The 23382-nt window shown below is 47.3% G+C and overlaps 3 protein-coding genes across 3 annotated transcripts; 1 reads left to right on the top strand and 2 right to left on the bottom strand.

Moving 5' to 3' along the window:
- Positions 1-1969: 1969 nt before the first annotated feature.
- SEPMUDRAFT_115245 (uncharacterized protein) lies at positions 1970-6296 on the top strand (the record flags this gene model as incomplete). The annotated part of the gene is made up of 2 exons (XM_016901142.1): positions 1970-2125; positions 6288-6296. 2 exons carry the CDS (start codon positions 1970-1972, stop codon positions 6294-6296), a joined length of 165 nt encoding a protein of 54 aa, XP_016762068.1.
- Positions 6297-15594: 9298 nt separating this feature from the next.
- Positions 15595-19120, bottom strand: SEPMUDRAFT_61838 (glycoside hydrolase family 31 protein; the record flags this gene model as incomplete). Its single annotated transcript, XM_016909578.1, has 6 exons — positions 15595-16649; positions 16706-17277; positions 17328-17711; positions 17809-18731; positions 18779-18849; positions 18940-19120. 6 exons carry the CDS (start codon positions 19118-19120, stop codon positions 15754-15756), a joined length of 3027 nt encoding a protein of 1008 aa, XP_016762069.1. The 3' UTR covers positions 15595-15753.
- Positions 19121-19451: 331 nt separating this feature from the next.
- On the bottom strand, positions 19452-22990 carry SEPMUDRAFT_147825 (uncharacterized protein). Its single transcript, XM_016904544.1, has 3 exons — positions 22392-22990; positions 20494-22334; positions 19452-20420 (listed from the first exon to the last, which is right to left on the bottom strand). Exons 1-3 carry the CDS (start codon positions 22468-22470, stop codon positions 20181-20183), a joined length of 2160 nt encoding a protein of 719 aa, XP_016762070.1. The 5' UTR covers positions 22471-22990; the 3' UTR covers positions 19452-20180.
- Between the last annotated feature and the right edge of the window lie 392 nt (positions 22991-23382).

Consider the following 23382-nt stretch of genomic DNA (forward strand, 5'->3'; position numbering starts at 1 on the left):
TCCCTATATAGTAGTACGCTACCTCGATAGCGTAGATCTCTCTATTAAGGGTTCGCGCTATAAGATAAAGACGCGCTACCTAGCGGTAGTATTTATCGTCGCTCTCCGCGAGGGCACGTACGTTCTCTACGGAGCCTACTAGATAACTAACCGTAATCTCCCTCTATAGCTTATTATATACGTCCTTTTAGCGTTAGACGGCGATTACCTTGTTTAAGAGTCGCGGTACTATCTATATACAGACTCGTTAGTAAGGCGAACCTCTAGTAGAGTAGACGAATACTTACCCTCTCTATACTATTATAGCCTGCTTTGTTGTTGTTCGTATAACTATTATATATACGATATATAGGCGTATTATATACTCGCCCTATAGCAATCGACTTCGTATATCGTAGGCATATTGCGATGTACCCGGTTTTATCCTAGTCTACGTCTAACTAGCCGTAGTCCTAGTCGCTAGGTACTATATCCTTTATATATATAGCGGAAAAAGGAATTATTATATACCTCTAGGTAAACGCTATACTAGTTAGAGGGGCCTAATAAAGCGGCGGAACCGACAAGAGAAACTAAGGGACGAAGCGGAGCTACGAAGAAGTAAGAATAAGAAGTAGAAGTATAGCTATCTAGATACGGTAATATTAACAGAATAGTAGGTAGGTAAAGGTATTAGTACGTAGTAGGTTGTTAATAGAAGAGGAATAAGAAGATCGTAGAGCGCGCGACGAACCTATTGAAATACTCTATCTCTATAGCGATACTACCGCGTACTTCCGACTACTACCTATAGAATTCGCGACGTAACTACAAGCAAATATTCTTAGCGACGCTTTGCGATAGTACGAACCTAAGAAGGAATTTGTATATAATGTTTACTAATACTAAGGTATAGACATTCTATAGGTATATACTAGCTCTACGCGATACCTAGATAGGAGTAGACGTCGACCCCCGTTCGTAGGGCGAATACGCGGAGGACTAATAACCTATCGCTACTAGGGATATTAGCTCTAAGAGGGGGCGTCTATAATATACTAGAGTAGAGGAGCTCTAGCAAACCCCTAGCGAGGCGGGCAGAGCGTACTATATAGGCTAGGAAGCCCTCGTAGACCTCCGGCGATCTAGTATAGAAGGGATACTCTACTAATCGAAGACGTTCTAAATTAAGAGGGTTCCTAAGAGAACCGGTTATTAGTAGCTACCTAAGAGGAGGCAGTACTAGTAGTAGAGAGTAGATAATAGAATAGCTTATATATATAGCGAGGGCTCTCCTCTAGAAAGGAAGAGTAGAGTTATTATACTTTAGATAGTAAGCTATATATTGTTTATATCTTTTATACCTCGGACCTCTATTATATATACTCTTATACTTATAGGACTATTATAATAGGACGGCTAGAATAGCTAGCCTTCCTTCCTTATCGTACTTGCTATATTAATACTATAAGCTTTCTATATAGACGTTACTCTCCTATAATACTAATCGTCTATCTAAGGATAGTAATAGGAGAGAGGGCTTTATAGTAATAATATATATCTAAAAGAAAAGAAGAAGACAAAGTATAATAGTATCTTGAAGCAACTGCATGTATACGCTAGCCGTATCACGTGACTGCAACGTTACCTGTTTCCTAACAATATCGACTATATCTATCCCCGGGAAACAGACACGAACGAGCAGATGGACAAGAAGACTAGTACACTGCAAAAAGCCATTCACGACACTGCACATGCCACGACCCCGTTGGGTAGACCGCGGCGATGGATCAAGGCGGGATAGACGCCAGAGTGCACCGACAGGGTAGCTGACGCCAGCCGGAGGGCGAGACGACGATGGAACGCAAGCAAAAGCAAGGGCGACCTGCGGGACTGCCAGAGAGCGAAGAACGCAAAGAAGACAGGAAGCACACGAAGATGCTATAGCGCGAAACCGCGGCGCAACTGACAGCAGAGCCCGAGACACCATATGGCGGCTAGCCAAGTGGCCTCGGACATCGGCGCACACTCCGCCCTCACTGCCCTAATCATCAACCGCAACGGAGGCCAGCACACGTCAAACGAGGCGGAAGCAAGCGCGCTCGCAGATCCTCTTCCGGTCTCCCTGAACGACATCACGGGCTACGTATACCTACCAGAGCTCCAGCATTGAAACACCTCCCGCCCGACAAAGCGCCTGGCCCGGATGGCACCCCGAATCGTTTTCTCCGCGAATGTAAAGGTATCCTAGCCCGGCCACTTGCGGTGTTATTCCAGGAATGTCTGAACAGAGCATACCACCCAACCTCATCCTCTTCAAGTGGCCTAGATCGCGGGAGTGAACTGGACCATAGCGACCGCAGGACTGGAACACGAAACGGGGACGGAGCTACTAGATATCTTCCTTGAATGAAGCGTACGAGAGTACGGCAAGAAGACGACGGCGGCTACTACGACGAGTGCAATTATCAACTAGGCACGACAGCAGGCGGCGGAACAGGCTCGAGTATAGTACAATGCTCGACACGATAGCTATGCATAGCGAGTCAGCCTAGCGCAGGAAATGTAGAGGAAACGAGGCCGGCGAGGAGGGAGGGAGGAGCGCGACGGCGACGACTAACGCCGCCCGGGCTGTAGGAGATACAGCTTACGGTTCGAGGATTTCCCTCGCGTAGAAGACGGACAACAAAGGTAAGGTAGAGGAGCTTTTCATCCGGGCTCCAGCTACGGTTTCTCTTTAGCGAGCAAGTAGCTACTCTCCTATAGACCCGCAAGGGAACCACATCGGTGTAAGAAATATGAACGACAGGACCAAATCCGTTCTCTTCCTGTTACTGCCTTGTTTGGACCGTAACATTGCGTCGCAACTTTCCCGTACGGCTTTAGGAGATTGATTTTTGCAAGCATTCTAACTGAATAGAGTAGCTCCCTAGTAGCCATTTAGTTATATGTCGTTGTCTACGCGGTACACTTGTCCTTGTATGCGCCGCATTTGCAGCTATACTCTTTGTTAACCTTATATCGGATCTGTCGCAAGCGGCAGTCAACCTACTTATACCGATGTCTAGTAGCTGCGCCTAAAACGCACTGCGGCTCCTAACTATAATTGGTACCGTTGTATGCGGTAGGACAGTTGTTAGCAGTATATACTAAGCTAGGAAGAATCTATATCAATTATTAGACTTTTCGAGCGAAGTAGAACGATATCGATTATAGTTACGTAGCAATAAGCCCCGGTTGAGTATTTGTATTAGTAGACTCCTTCGTAAGCATATCCTAATAGAGCTAGGATTAAGAGACTACAAAAAGCTGTCTTAAAGCGGACTATTGCTATTGTAGCGTATATTAAGTAGATAGCTAGTATAGAATAGCTTTGGTCGGTGTTTTGGTTAGTATCGGTCGGTATCGAAATCCTACCTAGACTTAGATCGGATTGTCGAGGTAAGGTAAGTAGATAGCAAGTAGAAGGAACGCGTAGATAGCTATAATTTATTATTCTTTTATAACCTTAGTTTACGGCCTAGCAACGAAGTCTAACCGGTAAGGTATAGTAGTATACTATATACGAGATAACCTTGTCGTCGAAACCCTAAGAGGCGAATGTATACTAAAATCTATATATACCTATAGAGGTACTAGCCGGAGTGTACTCGCCGTAGTAGCTAAGGAAAGAAGGTTAGTATATCTCTAGCTAGGGCTTTAAAAATCTAAGACTCTGCTCTCTTCTAGCCGTACCGGCTAAGCAGGTAGGTAGGGTAGGCTTCTTAGTAAGCTTCTTGTTAGTAGGCTTCTTGTTAGTAGGCTTCTTGTTAGTAGGCTTCTTGTTAGTAGGCTTCTTGTTAGTAGGCTTCTTAGTAGGCTTCTTAGTAGGCTTCTTAGTAGGCCTCTCTATTTTTCCTAGCAGGTAGGTATCTCCTCTATCTCTATCTCTATCTCTATCTCTATCTCTATCTCTATCTCTATCTCTATCTCTATCTCTATCTCTATCTCTATCTCTATCTCCTCTCCTCTCCTCTCCTTCTCCTCCTCCTCCTCCTTCTGCTTGTCCTCTTCTTCTTGTCCTTCTCTTCTGAATTTTACGTAAGGTAGCCTATAGGGACGGAGAGGCAGGTAGGCAGGTAGATAGGTAGGGACGGAGAGGCAGGTAGGTACCTAGGAATTATTAGCCAACTATACTATACGACTAATAAAGACAAATACTAAAGAGAGCAAGCGTACGAAGACCCGGTGTTATCTCTATCGATTAAGGAACCCGAAATGTCTACGTATACAGAAGATAGACCGACGGCGGCCGTAGGCTATATATATATACGAGCGAATGTTAAGGGGGAGGACAATCTGAAAGGACACTCGGAAGCTTAGTAAGCCTCGGCGCGGATTAACTATTTCTCTAGTTGAATATTACTTACTGCTTCTAATACATATATATTAACTACCTACGCGAAGTACTATTTAAGACGGTATAATCTACTACTTTACGCTCTATATTACGCGTTTAACGACCCCTAGCCGCTTTACTCTTAACTGTACGACCGTTACCTAACGCTAAGTCGTTAGATTACTATATAATACTATATATAATACCGCGCCTACGGCCGCGTCTACGCCTATGCCTACGCCTATATCTATAGCTATATACTACTAGCTTAGTATTAACCTCGGCTGTCTCGTTACGTTCGGCTGTCTCGTTATATTCGGCTATCTATAGTACGTTAATAGCGCGTTGCTAAGCTACGAATTCGGTACGTAATACGACGGTAGTAGCCTTCTTAGCTAATTCTATATAAGAGTAGGGATATATAGTAATGTATAGAGCGTCCTTCCTACCGCGTAGGAAAAGGAACAAACTAATTCTTGTCCTTCGGAAAGGAGAGAGCGGCGTCGTATAATATACCCCTACGCTAAGCATACGCGGGCGCTATATTGCGCAGGCGGTCGCCCGGTAGCCGATCGCCCGACGACTCGGATCGTACTGCTTCTATAACCCGTCCTGCCTTAGGCTAACGTACCTTAGGCTCAAATACCTAACTGCCCTCTAGGGCTATATACCTCTAGGCCTAGCTATTACAATTATCTCCTCTCCCTAATAGAGCTATCCCTAGTAACGTTTTCTACGTATTGTATATAGAACGCGTATAGAGCGTATATAGAGATGCTCGTATTCTATATAGAGGCTAGTCGTTATACTAGGAATCCTAGTAGTTACCCTAGGGCATTCTATATAGTAGAATGCGAGGAAGTCAATAGAGCGTAGAATACGATAGAAGAAAGCCCGCCTAGTAACAGGTAGTAGCAACGAGTAAGTATATTTCGTCCTCTACGCTACGTCTTTTCTTCGTTCCTTAGTTCTTCCCTAAACTATTTTTTTAGGAAAAACTCTAAGCTCTTCGTACTATCCTCGTAACCTATACGTACGAGATATGCCTCCGAAGCGCGCGATAGCTATAAAGGCGCCCGAGAAGCCCGTTCTAGAGCGCGATCCGCGTCGCGGTCGCGCTGCGGCTAGAGCGTACAATATTTGCCTCCGCTATATAGAGTATATATTCAAGGGTACGTCGAGACCTACGCGTTGCGTACGCCTTACCTACGTTTCTTCGCTAACCTAATCTAGTAGTAGTAGACGCAAATAGCGTCGCCGAGCGCGCCTACAACGGTATAATAGCTCCCGGCTATAAGAAGAAGTGCTAGAGGTACGCGAAAGGGCGCTACGCGTACGAACGCGTAGTAGACCTAGACCTACTTCGGCAGGCGCGCTACCTACGCGTCCTACGCGCGGCGCTTCGTTCTTATATAGCCGGTATACGCTCGGTATAGGTAATACGGCGCTTATAGCGGCTAGGGGATAAGATTCTAGAGAGCAAGAAGGTACTTGCCTCTAATAAGGGCAAGGCCGTCGGCGTCTACGAGACGCCGAAGAAGGGTAGTAGTAGTAGTATAGCTAGCGCGCCGGCGTCGAGCGCCCTAGCCGTAGCCGACTATCTAGAGATAGCGAAAGCTACCTCTACCCTTTAGGGCATTTTTGAGCTATAGTATAAGATAAGTTCTATCGCTTCGTACCCTACTCGTAGGCGTCGCTAACATCTGTCGTAGATAGCTCGCTTAGCCGGCGCTACCGGTACTGCCTTAGATAGCGCGGTAGCGACTACGTATCCCGATTACGGTAGCTAGGAGCCGTACCTATCGGACGGCGAGGAGGAGATAAGCCTGCCTAGCGACAGTAACGACGACGACGACGACGACGACGCCGGTAATAGTACCGGTCCTACCGTTCCTCCTATTAGCTCTACTCCTACTGCTCCCTCTTCTAGTACTACTAGTACCGGTAGTACTACGGGTACCTAGCCCTCTTATCGCGTCCGGTTAGCCTACGTTTCTAGTACGCTATGCGTAGGTTTTAGTATTTTTGTTTTTGTATATAGTGTTCCCGGCTTAGCCGGTCAAAAGCAAATTGATTCTTAATCTCTCTACCTACGTCTCGCTCGTACTATACTACTACGTTTCCGCTACGCTTCGAACTCGTCGAGGGCGGCGTACTTACTAATATACTCTTTAGGTTCCTATTAATCAAATTCCTCGGGCTAGCTACGCTAGCGTACTAAGTACTATCGGATACCCTTCCTTAGGCGCGTATCTAAGATCTTTTCTACCTCGTAGAGTCCTTCTTTATCGGCGAGTAGGAGGGTTCCCTCCTACGCGTTACCTACGCGGCCCTTATAGAGCTCGAGATATAAGACGTAGAAGACGTTATAGATCTGCGATCCTGCTAGTAGGGCTAGGCGGTACGCCTGCTTCCCTACGATGTCGATTACCTTAAATAGCTCTACGAACTTATCCGCAAACTTTTTTATAGGTACCTTCAATCTTAGGTTCTTAGTAGATAGCAGTACTATATCCTCTACCTTAAACCCTATTATAGTATACTTCGCGTTGAAGTACTTCGCCTACGCTTTACTAGCGCGTTGCTAGCGCTTACTTAGGGTTTCGTAGTTCCGTTTTAGTCTCTCCGTAGCGTCTACTACGGCCGGTACCTCCCTCTCCGCGAGCTTGCTCTAAGCGTTATACGTACTTGTCGCTAGCTCCGGGTTGAAACTATACAATACTTTAAATAGTAACATCTTTAATACGGCGTAATCGCTATTGTTATACGCGAATTTAGCTTACGTTAGCATACTAGCCTAATCGTCCTACTGCTCTAAGTAGTAGATATATAGATACGTCTCGATTATCTAGTTTATCCGTTCGGTTTGACCGTCGGTTTGCGTATAGAACGCTATACTAAGCCTACGTTTTACCTACGCCTTATAATAGAAGTCTAACTAGAACTAGCTCGTAAACACCGAGCCTCTATCGCTTATAATGCCCGCAGGTATACCGAACCGTCGTACGATTTCGTTTACTAGGATATCTACTAGATCTACGCTAGTACATTTCTTTGTAGTTAGTACGAAGGTTACTATTTTAGTATACCTATCGACGATTACGAGGATCGTATCGTAGACGCGGTCGCCGCGCTTGCTTAGCAGCAAGTCTATAATAAAGTCCTAGGTCAATTCTTAGAACGGCCTTTCTAGTATAGGCAGCGCAGCTAGTTCGCTGTATAGACGGTAGCGTCGCGCCTTCGACTTTTAATAGGCGTTGTAGGTAGCAACGTATTCTACTACCTCGGTAGCTATTTCTAGCTACGAGTACTTTCTCCGGATTAAGGCCGTTGTCTTATCCTTCCCGAAGTGTCCTACTAATAGGTCGTCGTAGTGTATACGTATTAGCTACGCTCTAAGGGCGTAGTCCTTAGGTATATATAGCGCGTCGCCTACCTACAAGTTGCCTTCCCGGGCGACGTAGTCCTCGAATACGCTCTAGTTGCTTATCGCCTGCTCGTATACTATACGTACGTTAGGTTCTACCTAGACAAGCGCGCGGGTATATATTAGAATTAAGTTAGAGACGTTCGCGTACGGTTATTCGTCTTTTAATACTACTTAGGCGATACGGATAGGCGACGTACAGTACTACTATAGGTTAGCGTCGGTACTTCTCTTAACGTCGCGGTATAAGCGATCGCTAGTAATATAGATATATAATACCTTCGGGCTATCTGCTTCTAACGTACGTCCGTCCTATAGCTATAGCTTAGTTTGTAGGATAGGGAGGAGGTTAGTTACCTTACGCGACTTACGTACGTAATCGCTACGTCGCGACGGACCGTCGGCTAGGTTCCGCTTGCCTGCCTAGTAGGTAATAGTAAAATCGAAAGCCGCTAGGAATGTCGCCTAACAGGCCTATCGACCCGTAAGTTTCTTTATACCTATAAAGCCTCTTAAATTAGCGTAGTCGACAAGTACCTTAACTGTATACTAGGCGCCTTCGTAGTATAGCCGCTAAGCTTTGAATAATTCGACTACCGCTAATAATTCCGAGTCGTATATCTCGTAATTATATTCTATAGGGATTATCTTATAGGAGTAGAAAGCAATAGGGTACTATTTAGAGCCGAAGAGTTAGCTTAGGATACCTACAATAGCAAACGCCGAGGCGTCGCTTTCGATACGTAGCCGTAACGCCGGGTCAAAATGCCTTAATAGGGGTACTTACTAGAAACGCCGCTTAATCTCTTAAAACATATACTCCTCGGCTACGCCCTACTAGATCGATCCTAGCTTCCTGCCTTTTACGGCTCTCTTTAATAGTACCGTTAAGGGTACTACAATCCTCGAGTACTCGAAGATAAATCTACGATAAAAATTCGCAAATCCTAGAAAGGACTATACCTCTATTAAGGTAGTCGGTATTAGCTACGCTCCGATTGCGTCTACTCTACGAGGGTCTATCTTTACGCTACCGGAGGTTACGACGAACCCGAGGTAATCGACCTCCTTTATAAAGAATTTGCATTTTGCGCGCTACGCGTAGAGTACGAATTTGCGGAGCCTCTTAAGCACTTCGCGTACATCCTTTATATACTGCTCGCGTATCTTGCTATAGATAAGGATATCGTTAAGGTATACTACGTAGGTAATATTAACCAATCCTACTAGAGCTCGGTTGATATATACCTAGAACGTTGCCGGAGCGTTAGTTAGACCGAAAGGTATAACCTTATACTAGAAGTAACTGTAGCGCGTATAGAACGCAGTCTTCTAGCGGTCGCTTTCCTTAATCTTAATACGGTAGTAGGTATCGGCTAGGTCTAGGTACGTAAACTACTCGGCTCCTATAAGCCTATCTAGCGTTTCGCCTATAAGGGGTAGGGGGTACCGGTTTTTTACCGTAATTTCGTTTAGACTATAGTAGTCTACGTACAATCGTAGTAAACTATCCTTCTTTAGTACAAATAGTACCGGCGCGCCTACTTTACTTATACTAGTCTTAATCTAGTCGTGTTCTAGTACGTTAGTAATGTATTTGTATAGGTACTTAAGTTTAGCGCCGGACTAGTAGTACAACGATCGAAACGGTAGAACGGTACCTAGCCGTAGGTCGATCGTATACTCTATACCGTCTACTAGTTTGCTACGCTGCTCGTCTATAGGGAACAAGACGTCGTAGTAGTCCCGATATTCTATCGGCAACTCCGTAAGCTCTAACCCTACGTCTGTCCTACGTACTATTACTACGTATACGTAGGACGAGTTCTTTAGGTCCTTAAAGAAATCAGGTACCTCTTAGACCTTAACGTATAGATACTCGCTACCGTAGCGCTATTCGTCGGTAGTACTATCTACTACTACTTACTAGGTACGACGCTACGGCCGCCCTAGGATAAGGTTAGGTTCCGGCGTATCGTAGACATAAAACAAGCCGCCTATCGTACGCTCGTTACCTACGGAGTCTACGAGGGTTATACGGATATAGTACGCTCTATAGCAGTAGCCTAACTAGCCTATAAACGAGCTTGCCGGCAGTAGAAGTACGTTTCTACGGACTGCGAGGTTGTACTTTAGTACGAAGCTATACGATACTACGTTAATGTTAGCGGCATCGTCGAGTAGTATAGTAGTAGCGGTACGCCCCTTATACGTCTCGACTTGTCCTTCGAGGACGCGGATATAGTATACCTAGATAGGCAAGGGGGTATTGCTATTAAGATAGGCATCTAGAGCTTGCGACTCTCCTCTAATGCCTTCTCTTTTTTCGACGCTTGCTCTTTAGGTACGGTAACCCTACGAACTGTATTTGCCTTATCGCGGCTCGCGTAGTTAGAGTATACGGAGTTAGTCGCGATATATCCCTTCTTCTTATAGGAGTAACACTCTAGGTTCTCGTACCCTCGTACCGTCGACGTCGCTATAGTCGATAAGGTACGTCTATCGCGTAGGGCCCTACTCTTGCTTCGATCCTATCGATCGTCGCGGCTTCGCGGTACGTCGCTCTCGGTATACTTACGTTTGCCCTACGCGCTATAGTCGCGCCGATAGGGCTCGTCCTTAGTACGGACTACTAGGGCGTTGTCTGCTTGTTCTAGGCGCCTTGCTAGGTTTACGAGTTCTACTCGCGTATTAGGGATAGTATGTCCCTTAACAATGTCCCTACGTAGCGACGGCTTTAACTTAGCGAGGAAGTAGCGTATTAGCTACGCCTACGTATAGTCAAACTAAGCTTCTAGATAACTAAGCTATACTACGAAATAACAGATACTCTAGTCCGGGCCTTAATGTACCCTTTTATACTCGATTATTACGCCGATCTAACGGTTCGACTAATCGCCGACGGTATTGTAGAGCTATCCCTTAAATTCCTCCTAAGTATAGTCCTTAGGGATTACGTCGGAATACTCGTCGTACTACGTCTCCTACGCTTCGCCTACGAGCTATATAATACTATATAGGACCTTGTCTTAGTCGGTTCGATATTCTCGGAGGGCGCTAAGGAAGACAACCTCGAGGTGCCTAATAAAGTTACAACATTCCTTATCGGTATCTCCTTTAAACAGCTTAGGTTCTCGAATCTTAGAGCCCCTATATAGAGAATACGAGCTACGTAGTAGGTTCGTAGCCTATCTGTATACGTCGCGTAGGTCTATTAACCTAAGGTCTTCTTCGAGTCCGTCGAGAAGATCGGGCTCGGCATCGTTGTCGTCTATAGTAACTGTAATAGCTAGAGTTAGTACTCGGCCCTAAATTTGCTTCTATAGATATTAGTTTTCCCTCTCGAGGGCCTAAACTTCTAACTCTATATAGAGACGCTGATTTGCCTTCTCGAGCTGTATACGTCTAGTATACGGGTCGGCTACGTAGACTTCCGGCTAGGTAGGAGCCTCCTCGAAAGGAGTCTCCCCTAGGTTCCTGTCTATCTAGGCACTTATAGGGCCCGATACCGTCTCCTCGGAAGGTTAGGCATCCTTGTCTACTTTGCCGATAACGCGGCCCGCCTACGCTATAGCTACGGTACGGTCGCGTTGCTATCGTAGGGCTATAGACCTCTATAGATTACTACCCTTTAGAAGGATAGAAGAATTAGAAATATAAGAGTAGGGGTGTATAGTAATATATAGAGCGTCCTTCCTACTGCGTAGGAAAAGGAACAAACTAATTCTTGTCCTTCGGAAAGGAGAGAGCGGCGTCGTATAATATACTCCTACGCTAAGTATACGTAGGCGCTACGTCGCGCGGGCAGTCGCCCGGTAGCCGATCGCCCGACGACTCGGATCGTACTACTTCTGTAACCCGTCCTACCTTAGGCTAACGTACCTTAGGCTCAAATACCTAACCGCCCTCTAGGGCTATATGCCTCTAGGCCTAGCTGTTATATTCTATATCTTTACTAGCTACCTCCGTACTCGTTATAAGCCTATTAGTCGTCTTATTATCCCGCTTCGGTAGCCTCGGTAGTAGTAGGTACTAAGCCGGCTTCGTAGGTACTACAAATAGTACTTCCTCTAGCTTAGAACGGTCGCTTTAAGTAGCCTATAGGCCGCTTAAATAGACGGCTTCGAACGCTTCGAGCTTGTCTATATAGGTATTATAGTCCGTAGCCTATAGTAATAGTAAGTAACTTAACTAGCGTAGTATAGAAGCCTATATACGATTATAACTGTCTACGCGTTATAGTAATGCTTTCTATAGTCTATCCGTCGCGGCGTCGTATTGATTCTGCTATTTTAGTATCTACTATACGGCGTTACTAGCGTAAACGGAACGATTGCTCGTAAAGTAATAGAGGTATAGTATACTACGAGCAATTGCCTTCCGCTTAATTACCGTAGGTAATAGTATATAGCTATATAGCAATCTATATTGTTTAACTTCCCCGTATTCCGTATAGTAATCGTATACTAGATATAGCTCTACCGTTACTGCCGAGCGCGTATAATTAGCCTTATCTACTGTACGTTTTATACCGAGAGCGTTATACTATAAAGCTAGTAGTCGATCGATTGTCTATATAGTATATTAGCTGTTAAGATACGCAAAGTAACCGAGGTTATTAGCTAATACGGCCTATAACGGTAAACCAATATATATACTTTCTTCTAGACGCTCTAATTTATTAAACAGCTTGTCTAGGTACTACTTAATGCCTTCGGCATACTGTTCTAGTAACAAGTACAGTAGTAAATAGCCCTTAATACCGCGATTACTACCTTCCGCGCGTTGTATTAAGCGTACCCTATTGTTCGGTAAGTGCTTAACGTAATATATAAGCAGTCGTTGCTTAATAGTAACGTACGTACTACGGAAGTACTCGGCGTTATCGGCTATAAGTCCGTTAATAATAGCGGATTCGAGCTCGTCTACTACCTCGGCTATATCCGCTTGTAGCTATAGCTATATAAGCGCTTTTAGCTCTATCTTCTACTCGGCGGTATAGCTAGGTTTACAAGCTCGTATACGTCTTAACGTAGTAGATTCGGTCGGTATAGTCGGTTCGTCGTTAGCAGGTACGTCGTTAGTAGCTACGATAGCAGCCTAGCGTACCTTACTATTAGCGGCCTTAGTACGTACTACGCGTACGGCCCCCTTATCGATACGCTTATAAAGGTTTTGAGCTACGTACTATTAACAGAATTGCTAAATATAGCGCTAAAATAGTAACTCCGGAATAGCCGCAATTAGGCCGGCCCTAGTATCTAAGACAATTACTTTATTAAGCCGACAGTTACGTAGATAGTTGTTGAATACGACAAGTAGTATAAATAGCCAATTATCCTTACTCTCTAACTTCATTAGTAAATAATATATCGGAAATAACCGTCCGGTATTAGTAATCCCTATAAATACCCCTAGTAACAGGCCGGTACGATTGGTACTAAACGTAGCGTCTATCTAGAAGCTATAGTCCGGTACGAATCGCGTAGTAAAGCGCGCTATATATAGCTGCTAGTAAACAAGCTGCTTAAGTAATACCCGCGTAGTACTACTAGTCTATTTATTAGTAGTAAACGACTAACGGCCTTTATACTCGAACCTAAATGTAACGAGAATGCTAAGCAGCGCGTTAATAACCGTATCGGCGTCGCCGGAGCTACGGAAGATATTACCCTTAGCTAGGTTATAGTAGCGCTTACGATTGAGCTTAAGTTTATATAATAATAGCTATCGGTACGTAGTACTATATAATTCGTTTATAAGTTGATACTACGCGGCCTACGCGATTGCCTTACCGAAACTAGGTATACGTATCTCGTAAACGGTATAAACGGACGGATTCGGCGCTAATTCGTACGAGTAGTCGAGTAAATTAACAGTTAGCTGCTATTGTTTGATTACCGTACCTTGCCTTACTTGTACGTAACTTAGTCGGCAGTTCTAGCCGCAGCCCCTCTACCGTACGTTTCTAGCGTTACGAACGCGTAGAGTAAGTAATTCGTCGTCGCTATTGTTACCTATATAGTCGTTAAAGCCGTCGGTGTTCTTAGTAGTAATTCTATAGTAAATACACTTATATATCGCTCGGCTAATATTACTAGACGTATAGACGATAGCAAAACCTTTACTAAACGCGTAATCCTATAGCCTAGCCTTATAATAGTCCGGATTGCAGAATACCTTACCGGTTCGTAGATACTCGTAATAGCGTAGATCTATAGTATCGATAAACTCGCGGACAGCCGGTACGCGGCTCTCGGCGAGAAGTAAATACGGAGCCTATATCGGATATAGCCGTAGTACCGGCAGTTCTATATAGACGATAGACGGTAGCTATATCTTTACTTTCTTGCCGCTACGGCCCTTGCCGATAGCTACGGCGGCCGGCTACTACTATAAAGTAGGGTATTTAGGCAATAAGGCTATAGTATTACGAGCGTCGTCGACAGAGGTATTCTTGTCGATATCGTTAATAGTAGTATCGTCGATTATAATAGCGTTAGAAGTACGCTTGCCTTAGTATAGCTTCGGACTAATCGGCTCGGTTCCTTCTATAGTATCCGGTACTAGTATACTATTAAGTATACTAGTGTTATTCTACGCCGGATTATAGGTATTATCGTCGTCTTAAATAGTTAGTACTAGCTCTTATAGGGGCCGGATACGGCGGAATCTATATAGCAATATAGTAAATAGATCCGATAAGTTTAGTAAGGAGCCTATATCGGTATCGCTACTATTAATAATAAATAGGCTATCGTTCGGATCGTTCGTAACGCTCGTATTGTAGTTTATAGTACTTAATTAGTTTATAGTACTTAATTGCGCTGTATCTTACGTATTTGCGACGTTACTACGGTATAGTATAAGTATAAGTAAGTAGGAGCGATTAGAGAGGTATATATATACGTATCGGTTCGTCTAGTAAAGATATATCGATCGTATCGTAGGAAAAGTCGTTGTAGGAAGAGTCTTCGTAGGAAGTAAGATTAACCGGAATAACGTTAATCCGCGCCGAGTATAACTTATACACTACGCTAAGTATAACTTATACCTACTAACTAATTCCGAGTATCCTTTTAGATTGTCCTCCCTCTTAATATTCGCTATATACGATATCGTAGAGCAGAGATGTATCCTTTACTATAGATACAGTACTAAAAAAAATGCAACCCTAGTTATTACCTAGGTATCGTTCGAAGCTTATATAGCGATACGGCGACGCGGGGGCGGGTACAAGTTCTCTCCGCCTACTAGGATTATTCCTCTACTACTCCTAGCAGACTATCGAGTTGGCGTTTGTAGGGTGCTGTAGCGTTCTGATATAGGCTCAAATGTATTTATTTATCGACTAGCCTACGCAAGTTCTAGCGAGCTTGCTTACCTTACATGTCTATCTTTTATGTGTATACAATAGTGTACAATGCACTGCTTGCACTACATTCCTGCTGTACGGGGAATTTTGTTACATCGACAGGAGCGCGAAGGAACTCTTTCTACTAGGATGCTAAGAAGAACTCTGCCTATAGACGCACCGCGGAAGTTTCCTAGGGTTTGGGAAGTCGTGTTGTTTGAACTACACACTACACTATCGCCCAATTGAGCAGTAATAAGCAGCACCAATCAATGAATTAGTATTAACATAGTGTCAAAGGTACATATGACCTATCAAGAAGGAAAAGATAGGGGTAGGTACCTACAACTCTATATACAACACCAAGATAGACACCTTGCCTATGTAACCAATATTGACTCATATTACCTGATTACAGGCCACATAATATAGAGGTATAGGTACTTATTTCTTGCTCTCAATTTCTTGCTATCAATTTCTTGCTATCGATTGCTCGCTATGGATTACTCGCTATGGATTGCTCGCTATTGATTTCTCTATCGATTTGTTACTCTCGATTCTTCGCTGTCGATTGTTCGTTGTCGAGCAACGACTACTGTCTAATTGACAATATCCTCAAGACCAAGTCAAAGTCCAATCTTCAGCCCAGGCGCCTGCTGCGGTACTACTCTGTAAACCAGTCACACGTAGGACCTTGCTTGTGCTATTGTATGCTACCCCAGCGCAGCTTTCTCCGTTGAGATGAACATCAGCTGGTTCGCTCTGCACACCAAGGATAGCGACGTTGGCCAGGCGGTTGGTATCTTTGTAGAGGCCGCGCCTGGATGCATAGAGCGATCCCTTCGTTGCAGTGAAGTCGACGATGAGAGTCGCATTCGGCGACACACTTTCACCATCGTCTACATACAAAGTTCCAGTGGCTGCGCCATCTGCATTCAGAGCAGCAAGCAAGCTCCACGAGCTGTTGCGACACTCTGCGGTAGTGTAGAGCGCTTCTTGCTTGGGGAAGACGACTCCACCGCGTACGTGGACTGGAATATGGCCGAGAGGTGCTGAAAGGGTGACATTCTCACCAGGCTGAGCAGAGATTGCTTCCTGTGTATACCAGTCGTACCAGACTTCTCCCTGCGCAATACCTGGGAAGACGCCAGCAGCCGAGGTCATGCCTTGGCCGAGCACTGGTGTGACCAGAATGCCTGGTCCAAGCAAGAACTGGTTGTCAATAGCTGCTAGGGTTGGGTCATTGGGAAACTCCCAAGCGAGAGCTCGCATGACGGTGCTTCCAGTAGTGTGCGCTTGGTAGAAGAGTGTGTACATGTATGGCAAAAGCGAGTAACGAATCGCCATGGCCTTGCGAGACGCATCAGCAACTGACTCCCACACGTATGCCTCCTGCGAGTTGGCCGATAGTGTGTTGTGATTTCGATAGAACGGGAAGAAGGCGCTCAGTTGCATCCACCTATTGCAGAGTTCTTCGTCCGAGTTGCCATTGAAGCCGCATGTGTCGACGCCTTTAATATTTGTTAGCTTGCAATTCCGATAAAGTACCGAATATATTGCCTCTTACCAAACATCGGGATGCCGAAGAGACCAAAGTTGAGAGCCTGTGCGATACTGAAGTACATGTATGCCCACAGCGATGTGTTGTCACCACCCCAGTGACCAGCCCACTTGCCACTGCCGGCGAATGTGGAACGTCCAATGATCATGGGACGCTTTCCAGGGAACACCTCGAGTAGAGCTTGGTATGTGGCATTGAGAATCTGATGACCAAACAGGTTGTGGACGTCGTACTCTTCAGTGCCGTCCACGTGCGTCGCATTTGGGCTGACAGCATGCACGGCAAGATCGCCCTGCACATTGTTGATGGCGTATGGCGGAGTATTCACATTCCGCACTCCAGCGGTGATGGCTGGAGCAGCGAAGTATGCAGTGGTAGAAGTTTCAGTGGGCGTGGCCAAGGCAACAGAGCTGTCTTGCGATGCTGAAAGAGACGCAGCTGCTGCTGCTTCAGTGGCATTGGTCAAGTTGAAGCCCTCAGGATATCCAAAGATCTCAGACCCTGGCTCTCCAGGGAGACCAAAAGGTGGATGGACGGGATTCAGAGACAGGTTTCCCGTGCCACAAGAACCGATGCAGCTGGGTCAGATTAGCTTCCGCTCAGCAAAACAGCACGACGAGCAACTCACAAGGACGAGACTTCGGACATGTCGATCCAAATACCATCCCAAGGAATATTCTTGTGGTGGCCCACCATGCTGTCAGTCCACCAAGCGACGGATTGATTGGCATGCCAGTCGGGAAAGACGGTATAGCCAGGCCAGACAGAGCCGATGTATTGGCTCCCATCTGGGTTGCCGAGGAAGACGCCTCTGTCATTTCCGTCGGTGTAGATGGAGTAATTGTCGGACGCGTTGTTCGGGTTCGGGATGTAGATCGCGCTGTCCACGATGGGTATATAATGCTGTCCAGCTGCATGTAGGCGGGCCAAGAACTCTTGTCCCTCTGGGTATGGGAATGTATTTGGGTCATTCTCGAAATTCCGGTACTGGAACATGTAGTCGATATCCGTCCTAGAAAGTATTGCAGGTCAGTAGACATCTCTGGCGTAAATGTGAGTGTGTAAGTGAGAGAGGGAGAATGTGTATAGGCGTGCGATAGAGTCCATACCAGACAGTCTCGAGTGGAATGTTGAAGTCGCGGTAGCTGCTCACAACAGCCTCCACCTCTGACCAATTCTTGTAGCCCCATCGACATTGATGGAAACCAAAAGCCCAGTATTGCTGCATAGCCGGTAGACCGATCGCACCCTGCTGATACTGTTTGGTTACCGCTTCTTGTGTTGGGCCGTCGAAGATGTACAGATCGATGCTGCCTCCAAGCGAACGCCAAGTAATGTTTGTGGGATGGAACAGGGCCTCCATGCCATGAGCATTTCGCAGAAAGACTCCATGGCTGTAGCCGACAAAGTCGCCATGTGCTGTGGCGTTTTCACCGGCGACAGAAGTGTGCGCCCCCGTCTCTTCGTCAACCTCGAAGTAACGCGTGTCCAGGTAGAATGGATGTACACCATAAATGTTTCGGTCGATAGGATCCCCAATATCAGCAGCGTAGAAGGTTGCAGTGAAGTTGTTCTGCAATCTCAACCCGCGGATCTGCTCGCCCATGCCATACAGGTTGTAGTCTTCGGGCAATTGAGAGACAAACTCCACAAACTGGTTCTCATACACGAGGACGCTGCCAGTAGTGTCAACTAGCACATCTCCAGTTGACTTCCTCACCACGGCCCAGCTGAAGGAGGGCTCGTTGCTCCAGCTGAATTGGAGGTCGATATCCTGTGAGTCTGCCTCGCCCTTTTCTGGCAACGGCACAAGATCCTCATTTAGAAGATATTGAGTTCGGTTGCTATCGGAGATGTAGTAGGGCTGAATCGAGACATGCAATCTATGATCGCTTTGCACGTCTACCTCCAATGCCAAGGTTTCGATATCGGTGCCGTAGACGTTGCACGGAGTGCCGGCCAGTGACAAGACGGCCTTGAATCCATTTTCCGTGTGCTCGACATTCCCCGCCTTGTATCCAGGACAGAGCGTCTGTGGTAAATTAGCCTTTATTCGGGAGAAATCACTTGGTGACTGACCTGTGCTTGCTTGGCGTTCGGGTCCTTGATGTTGGGGAGGATATTGGGACCAATATCTGCAGATGCGGGTACTACAAACGGTCCAACGCGTGAGCGGAAGTGTACCTAGGTACCTAGTGTCCAGCCAGTGTGTCCCCAGACTCCCGTGGAGCAAAACGTACCTGTGAATGGGATAGAATATGTGCTGGTAGCCCCCGAGACAGTGGCACTCGCTATGGAGCCCGTTGTTGATGTCTCGTAGACCGTAGTGCCGAGACTATCTGCTGGTGGTGAAGACGAATGCTGCGCAAGAGTGAAAGACGACCAGGCCAGCACGGCCTGTGTCCAGCCGAAACGAGGCATGCCGTAGTGGATCATGGTGGAATTGAGTGGAAGGGCAAATAACGGCTTCGACGCCCAAAGAAGAAGAAGAAGAAGAAGAAGAAGTCGGGAGCGGGAAGGGTAAAGGCAGGTGCATGTTGAAGACATCTGCCCGCCCGGTGTTTATGTAGCTCACCTACAAGCAGAGTGAATGCAGTGACCGTGCAAATGGATCGCTGCTCCACCGAAGCGACGAGACGAGACGGTGTGCTTCGACATGTGGAGTCCCCGCGCTGGTACGACGTTCCCCGCGGAAGGAAGCGGTGGAGATGCCAGAGTGCTGGTAATGGGAAACGTTACAGCCAGGTAAGAGGTAAGATGTCTTGTAGGCACCTAGTTAGGTAAGGTAGGTAGGTAGGAGTAGAGCAGCGCAGTCAATAGAGGAGAGCAGGAGCAACCGGCACAATTGCCTTTCTAAAGACGCCGAAAATGTCTCCGAGCTCGAGTGCCACGCAGGTCCAAGCGCAGACTGCACATGAGATCAGCGCTCCTCCTTCTCGTTTGTGTGCTCAACACTCATCCGCCTGCGCCGTCTGGTATGTGGAGAGCCGCGTGATGATGATGGAGGACTGAGCCGGTTGCGAGAGGTACATTTTAACTCTACCTCTCTCCACAAAGCTTACTTAAGGTGGGTACCCTAGCAGCCTAGAGAGCTCTGAACCTGGCAAAAGGAAGAAGCTTGAGATCCTCCCCAGTCGGTCCGACCAAAACTCACGAGACCACATTGTACAATACGCACTCTCGCATTATCATTAGGTCGACTACAAGCGGGATTCGCTCCATCCAGCCCACCAAGAAACCCTGGGACACCCAGCCCTCATCCCTTGATCAAGAGCACCATGAACGCCACCGCATCCAGATGCAACCCGCTAATCACTGCAATGAAATCCGAATCGCCCATGCCCAGCGGTCTTAGGTGCTCGAGCCGCGTGTGCATCTTCGTTCGACGTTATCCTGTCCCGGTGGGAGCGCTTCCGTACCGGTTAGGAAAAAAAAAGAAAGAGAGAGAGAGAGAGGCGACTGGTCGGTCGATCGTCGGCGCTCAGTCCACCTTGATGGCGCTATAGATCCGACGAACAAATGCGTATGCCGTTAGGAAGCCAATCGTGCCCGTGAGGAGACCGTATACCACACAAGCGAGAAAGCTATAGCTGAAGAATAGCATCGTGCTGACCAGTCCCGTAATGTGAAGGTGGTTGGCGTAATAGTACACGCAGTAGAGGAAGATCCAAATCGACGAGGATCCGCCCACGAAAAAGGATTGCCACCACCAGTGGTAGTTCTATAGCGTCTGTTAGCACGGAATCTGTACCTAGGTACCTTGTGTATCAATAAGCTGAGAATGGGGTACCAACCTCGGAACAGAGCTGTATGTATACCGCAATAATGGTCGTCTCCATGACAGCAAGAATGAGGATCGATGACACCACCGCCATGTACCCGAAAACGTAGTAGTAGCCGCTCTTGTCTTGCCAGAGGCTGCGGAAGACAAACATGAGTTCGATGAAGATGACGGCAAAGGGAACGAGGCCGGCGAGCAGGATAGCCTGCAACCGGCGGCTGTACCATGCCTGCTGTGGAATCTGACGTGCGACTTTGGTTGGCTTGATCGGGTGTGTGTACGCGCCCGCTTTGGCGAAGCCATAGTAGCTGCCCACATAGACCAGAGGTAGTTGTACGAGAAGCCAGAGAGCCACCAAACCTAGCAAAGTTCCAAACGGAATCGCTGTAGATGAGGCTTGTAGCCAGACGAAGAGGTTGAGGACGAAGGTGGTAGCGAACAGTAGGCCAGGGAAGAGAGTCGCGGTAACGATGGCAATGTGTCGGAAATTGTTGCCGCCAAACGTCTTGTACACCCGTGCCGAGAAGTAACCCGAGAATACACCGGCCACAATGAAGAGCGCGAAGCCGACGGAGACGAAACCACCGCGGAATGAGGGATTCAGGACGCCAAAGCAAGAGAGCAGCAGGAGTCCAACAGACATGAAGACGAGCTGCATACCGGATCCGATCAAAGGCGCCAGTAGCTGGCCATGTGCGGGCTGGCGGAATACATCAGCGTGAACGAGCTTCCAGCCGGTAATATCGTCGAGGACGTCGTCGTCGTCCGAGTCACCATCATCCTGGGGTGTGGGGCTGCCGACTTTCTCGAGGAGGCCACCGTGTTCCGCGCTGATCTTACGCGGCGACCTGCTGCCTTTGCCGCGCTTGCCTATACGAAGCTTTCCTTCCTCCATGCCAAGCTCTTTATATCCCGCAATGTCTCCCCGAATGGTACGTGTGATGATATAAGCCACAGATATGGAGAGCCCGCCAAAGATGATCAAAGAATTGATAATAGCAAGCCAATGGATCCCGTTGCTGTCTTCCTGATTCACGAAGTATAGATCCCATCTGTTCGACCATTCCACCTTGTCTTCTTCGCGGAAATAGACCGAGTATGTGTAAGGAATGGTCACGAACGCGTCATCTGGCATGTCGTCGATGGTGTCAAAGCCATGGTACGTTGTCGCCGGGTCGTTCAGTGCAGTTGCGTTGATAGTGGAATTACCCCAGGTCAACTCCATACCTGCTCCCGTGTCGTGGAGGTTCATGGGAAGTCCGGATGCATCACGATTTTCCGCCTCAATAGATTTGGCATAGACCTCGAATCCCACTATGACTTTTTTCCCCTGCTCGCCATCTCTTCCAGGAGCGCGATGCCAGCGTATCACCAGGGTGACATGGTTGTTCAAAAAGTATCGTGGTTGCCCGGTCATGAGAGAGACCTCTTCGTAGCCCATCTTGAAGCCTGAAGCATAGTACTTTCTGCTCTTATCCACGCTTACGAAGCTCGTTGCGCTGGGTAGGTTGTCCACGATCCATTCTGCGACATAGCCCTTCTGCACCACTTCAATGGCCTTCTTCAAACCCGACTTATCCACCTTCTGACTGCACAGATACCGCGCCTCTTCATCCTTGCCCATTTCCAGCTCGTAGTCAGACACCATGATTCTGTCGCCGCGCAATACCTCTCCCAGATTCAATGCCACATTCGAGCCTGAAATGAGGCCTGTTCCAGGCCGCGGACGCCCCGATGGCGCACATACGAAAGGCAGTTCGGAGTAGGCATATTGTATCTGCGTATTATCACTGTACACTTTGTTCACAAACAATGGGATTGCTTCGCCTTCCGAATACGACTTGATCGACCACCCTTGTCGCAATTAGCACTCCTGCTTCGTCAACAGCGTGCTGGACCTTTCGAGCTTACCGGGGATGTAGAAGGCATTCGTGAGTCGTAGGCCAAGCAGCAGCAATGCCGTTAGGCTTATCCTGTAATCGGAAGCCATAGTGTGTGCGTGTGTGCGGGTGGGTGGGTTGGTGGGTGAGTACGTGTCCTTCAAACTTCCTACTGGCCCAGCAGTAGTATACAGCAGCTCCTCAATGTCCCCTCGGAGCAATAGAGCGGGCCTCGCACAGGTTTCGGTTGTGTTGCTGCAGTCCGGACGGTTGAGAACGATGCAGCTGCAACCTCCTCGATTTGGTGTCGCACACGTCGTCTTTCTCCACGCAAGCGAGTGGTAGCGGTCCGGAGGACCAAAGTCGAGTCAATCTGTACGTGCGGTTACCGTGAAGAACAGCAGCGTATTCAGCCCGCTGCGAATGGAATCGTCCAGAAGACGAAGCAGCTGGAGCAGTGGAAGAAGGGGATGCGTGCAAGTGGTGTGAACACGGAGGTTGTGGGCAGGAAGATGTGTGGCGTGCGTGATTGGCCAGGGCGCCGGTGCAATGGCAGAAAGAGGAAAGCGCTGGACAAGGTTGTGAGTTTCTCCGATAAGATCATAGAATACTTCTTGTCGTCTCGACGAGCCGGCGGATACGTTCTGCTGGTCGTCAAGGCTGACTTCGAAAACGTCGATGAACTGGACTCTCAACAATTGATGAAGTGCAGTGCTGGAAGATGATGTTGTTGGTAGCGGTTGCAGTCTCTGGCTGACACACTGCCTCCCCGCCCTCACCGGCAAGAACTTGGAAGACTTACGCGTCCTGCTAAATTTGTCTGTTACACTCGGATCTCTTACACAGCTCGGGCGTATTTGTGCCACGATCTCGATCCCCGCATGGCCATGCCCACGGGTGAATGTGGCAGGCTCCATCGTCCTGAAACGGCACGTGTGCATGACACTGCAACGGCTTCTACACTTTAAGAGAAACAGTCGGTGATTTCAGCACATGCAGGTGGCGACGTGGTGGTAGGGGAA

This window comes from Sphaerulina musiva (assembly GCF_000320565.1).
Source record: "Sphaerulina musiva SO2202 unplaced genomic scaffold SEPMUscaffold_3, whole genome shotgun sequence".
In the NCBI taxonomy this organism is placed as follows: Eukaryota; Fungi; Ascomycota; class Dothideomycetes; order Mycosphaerellales; family Mycosphaerellaceae; genus Sphaerulina; species Sphaerulina musiva.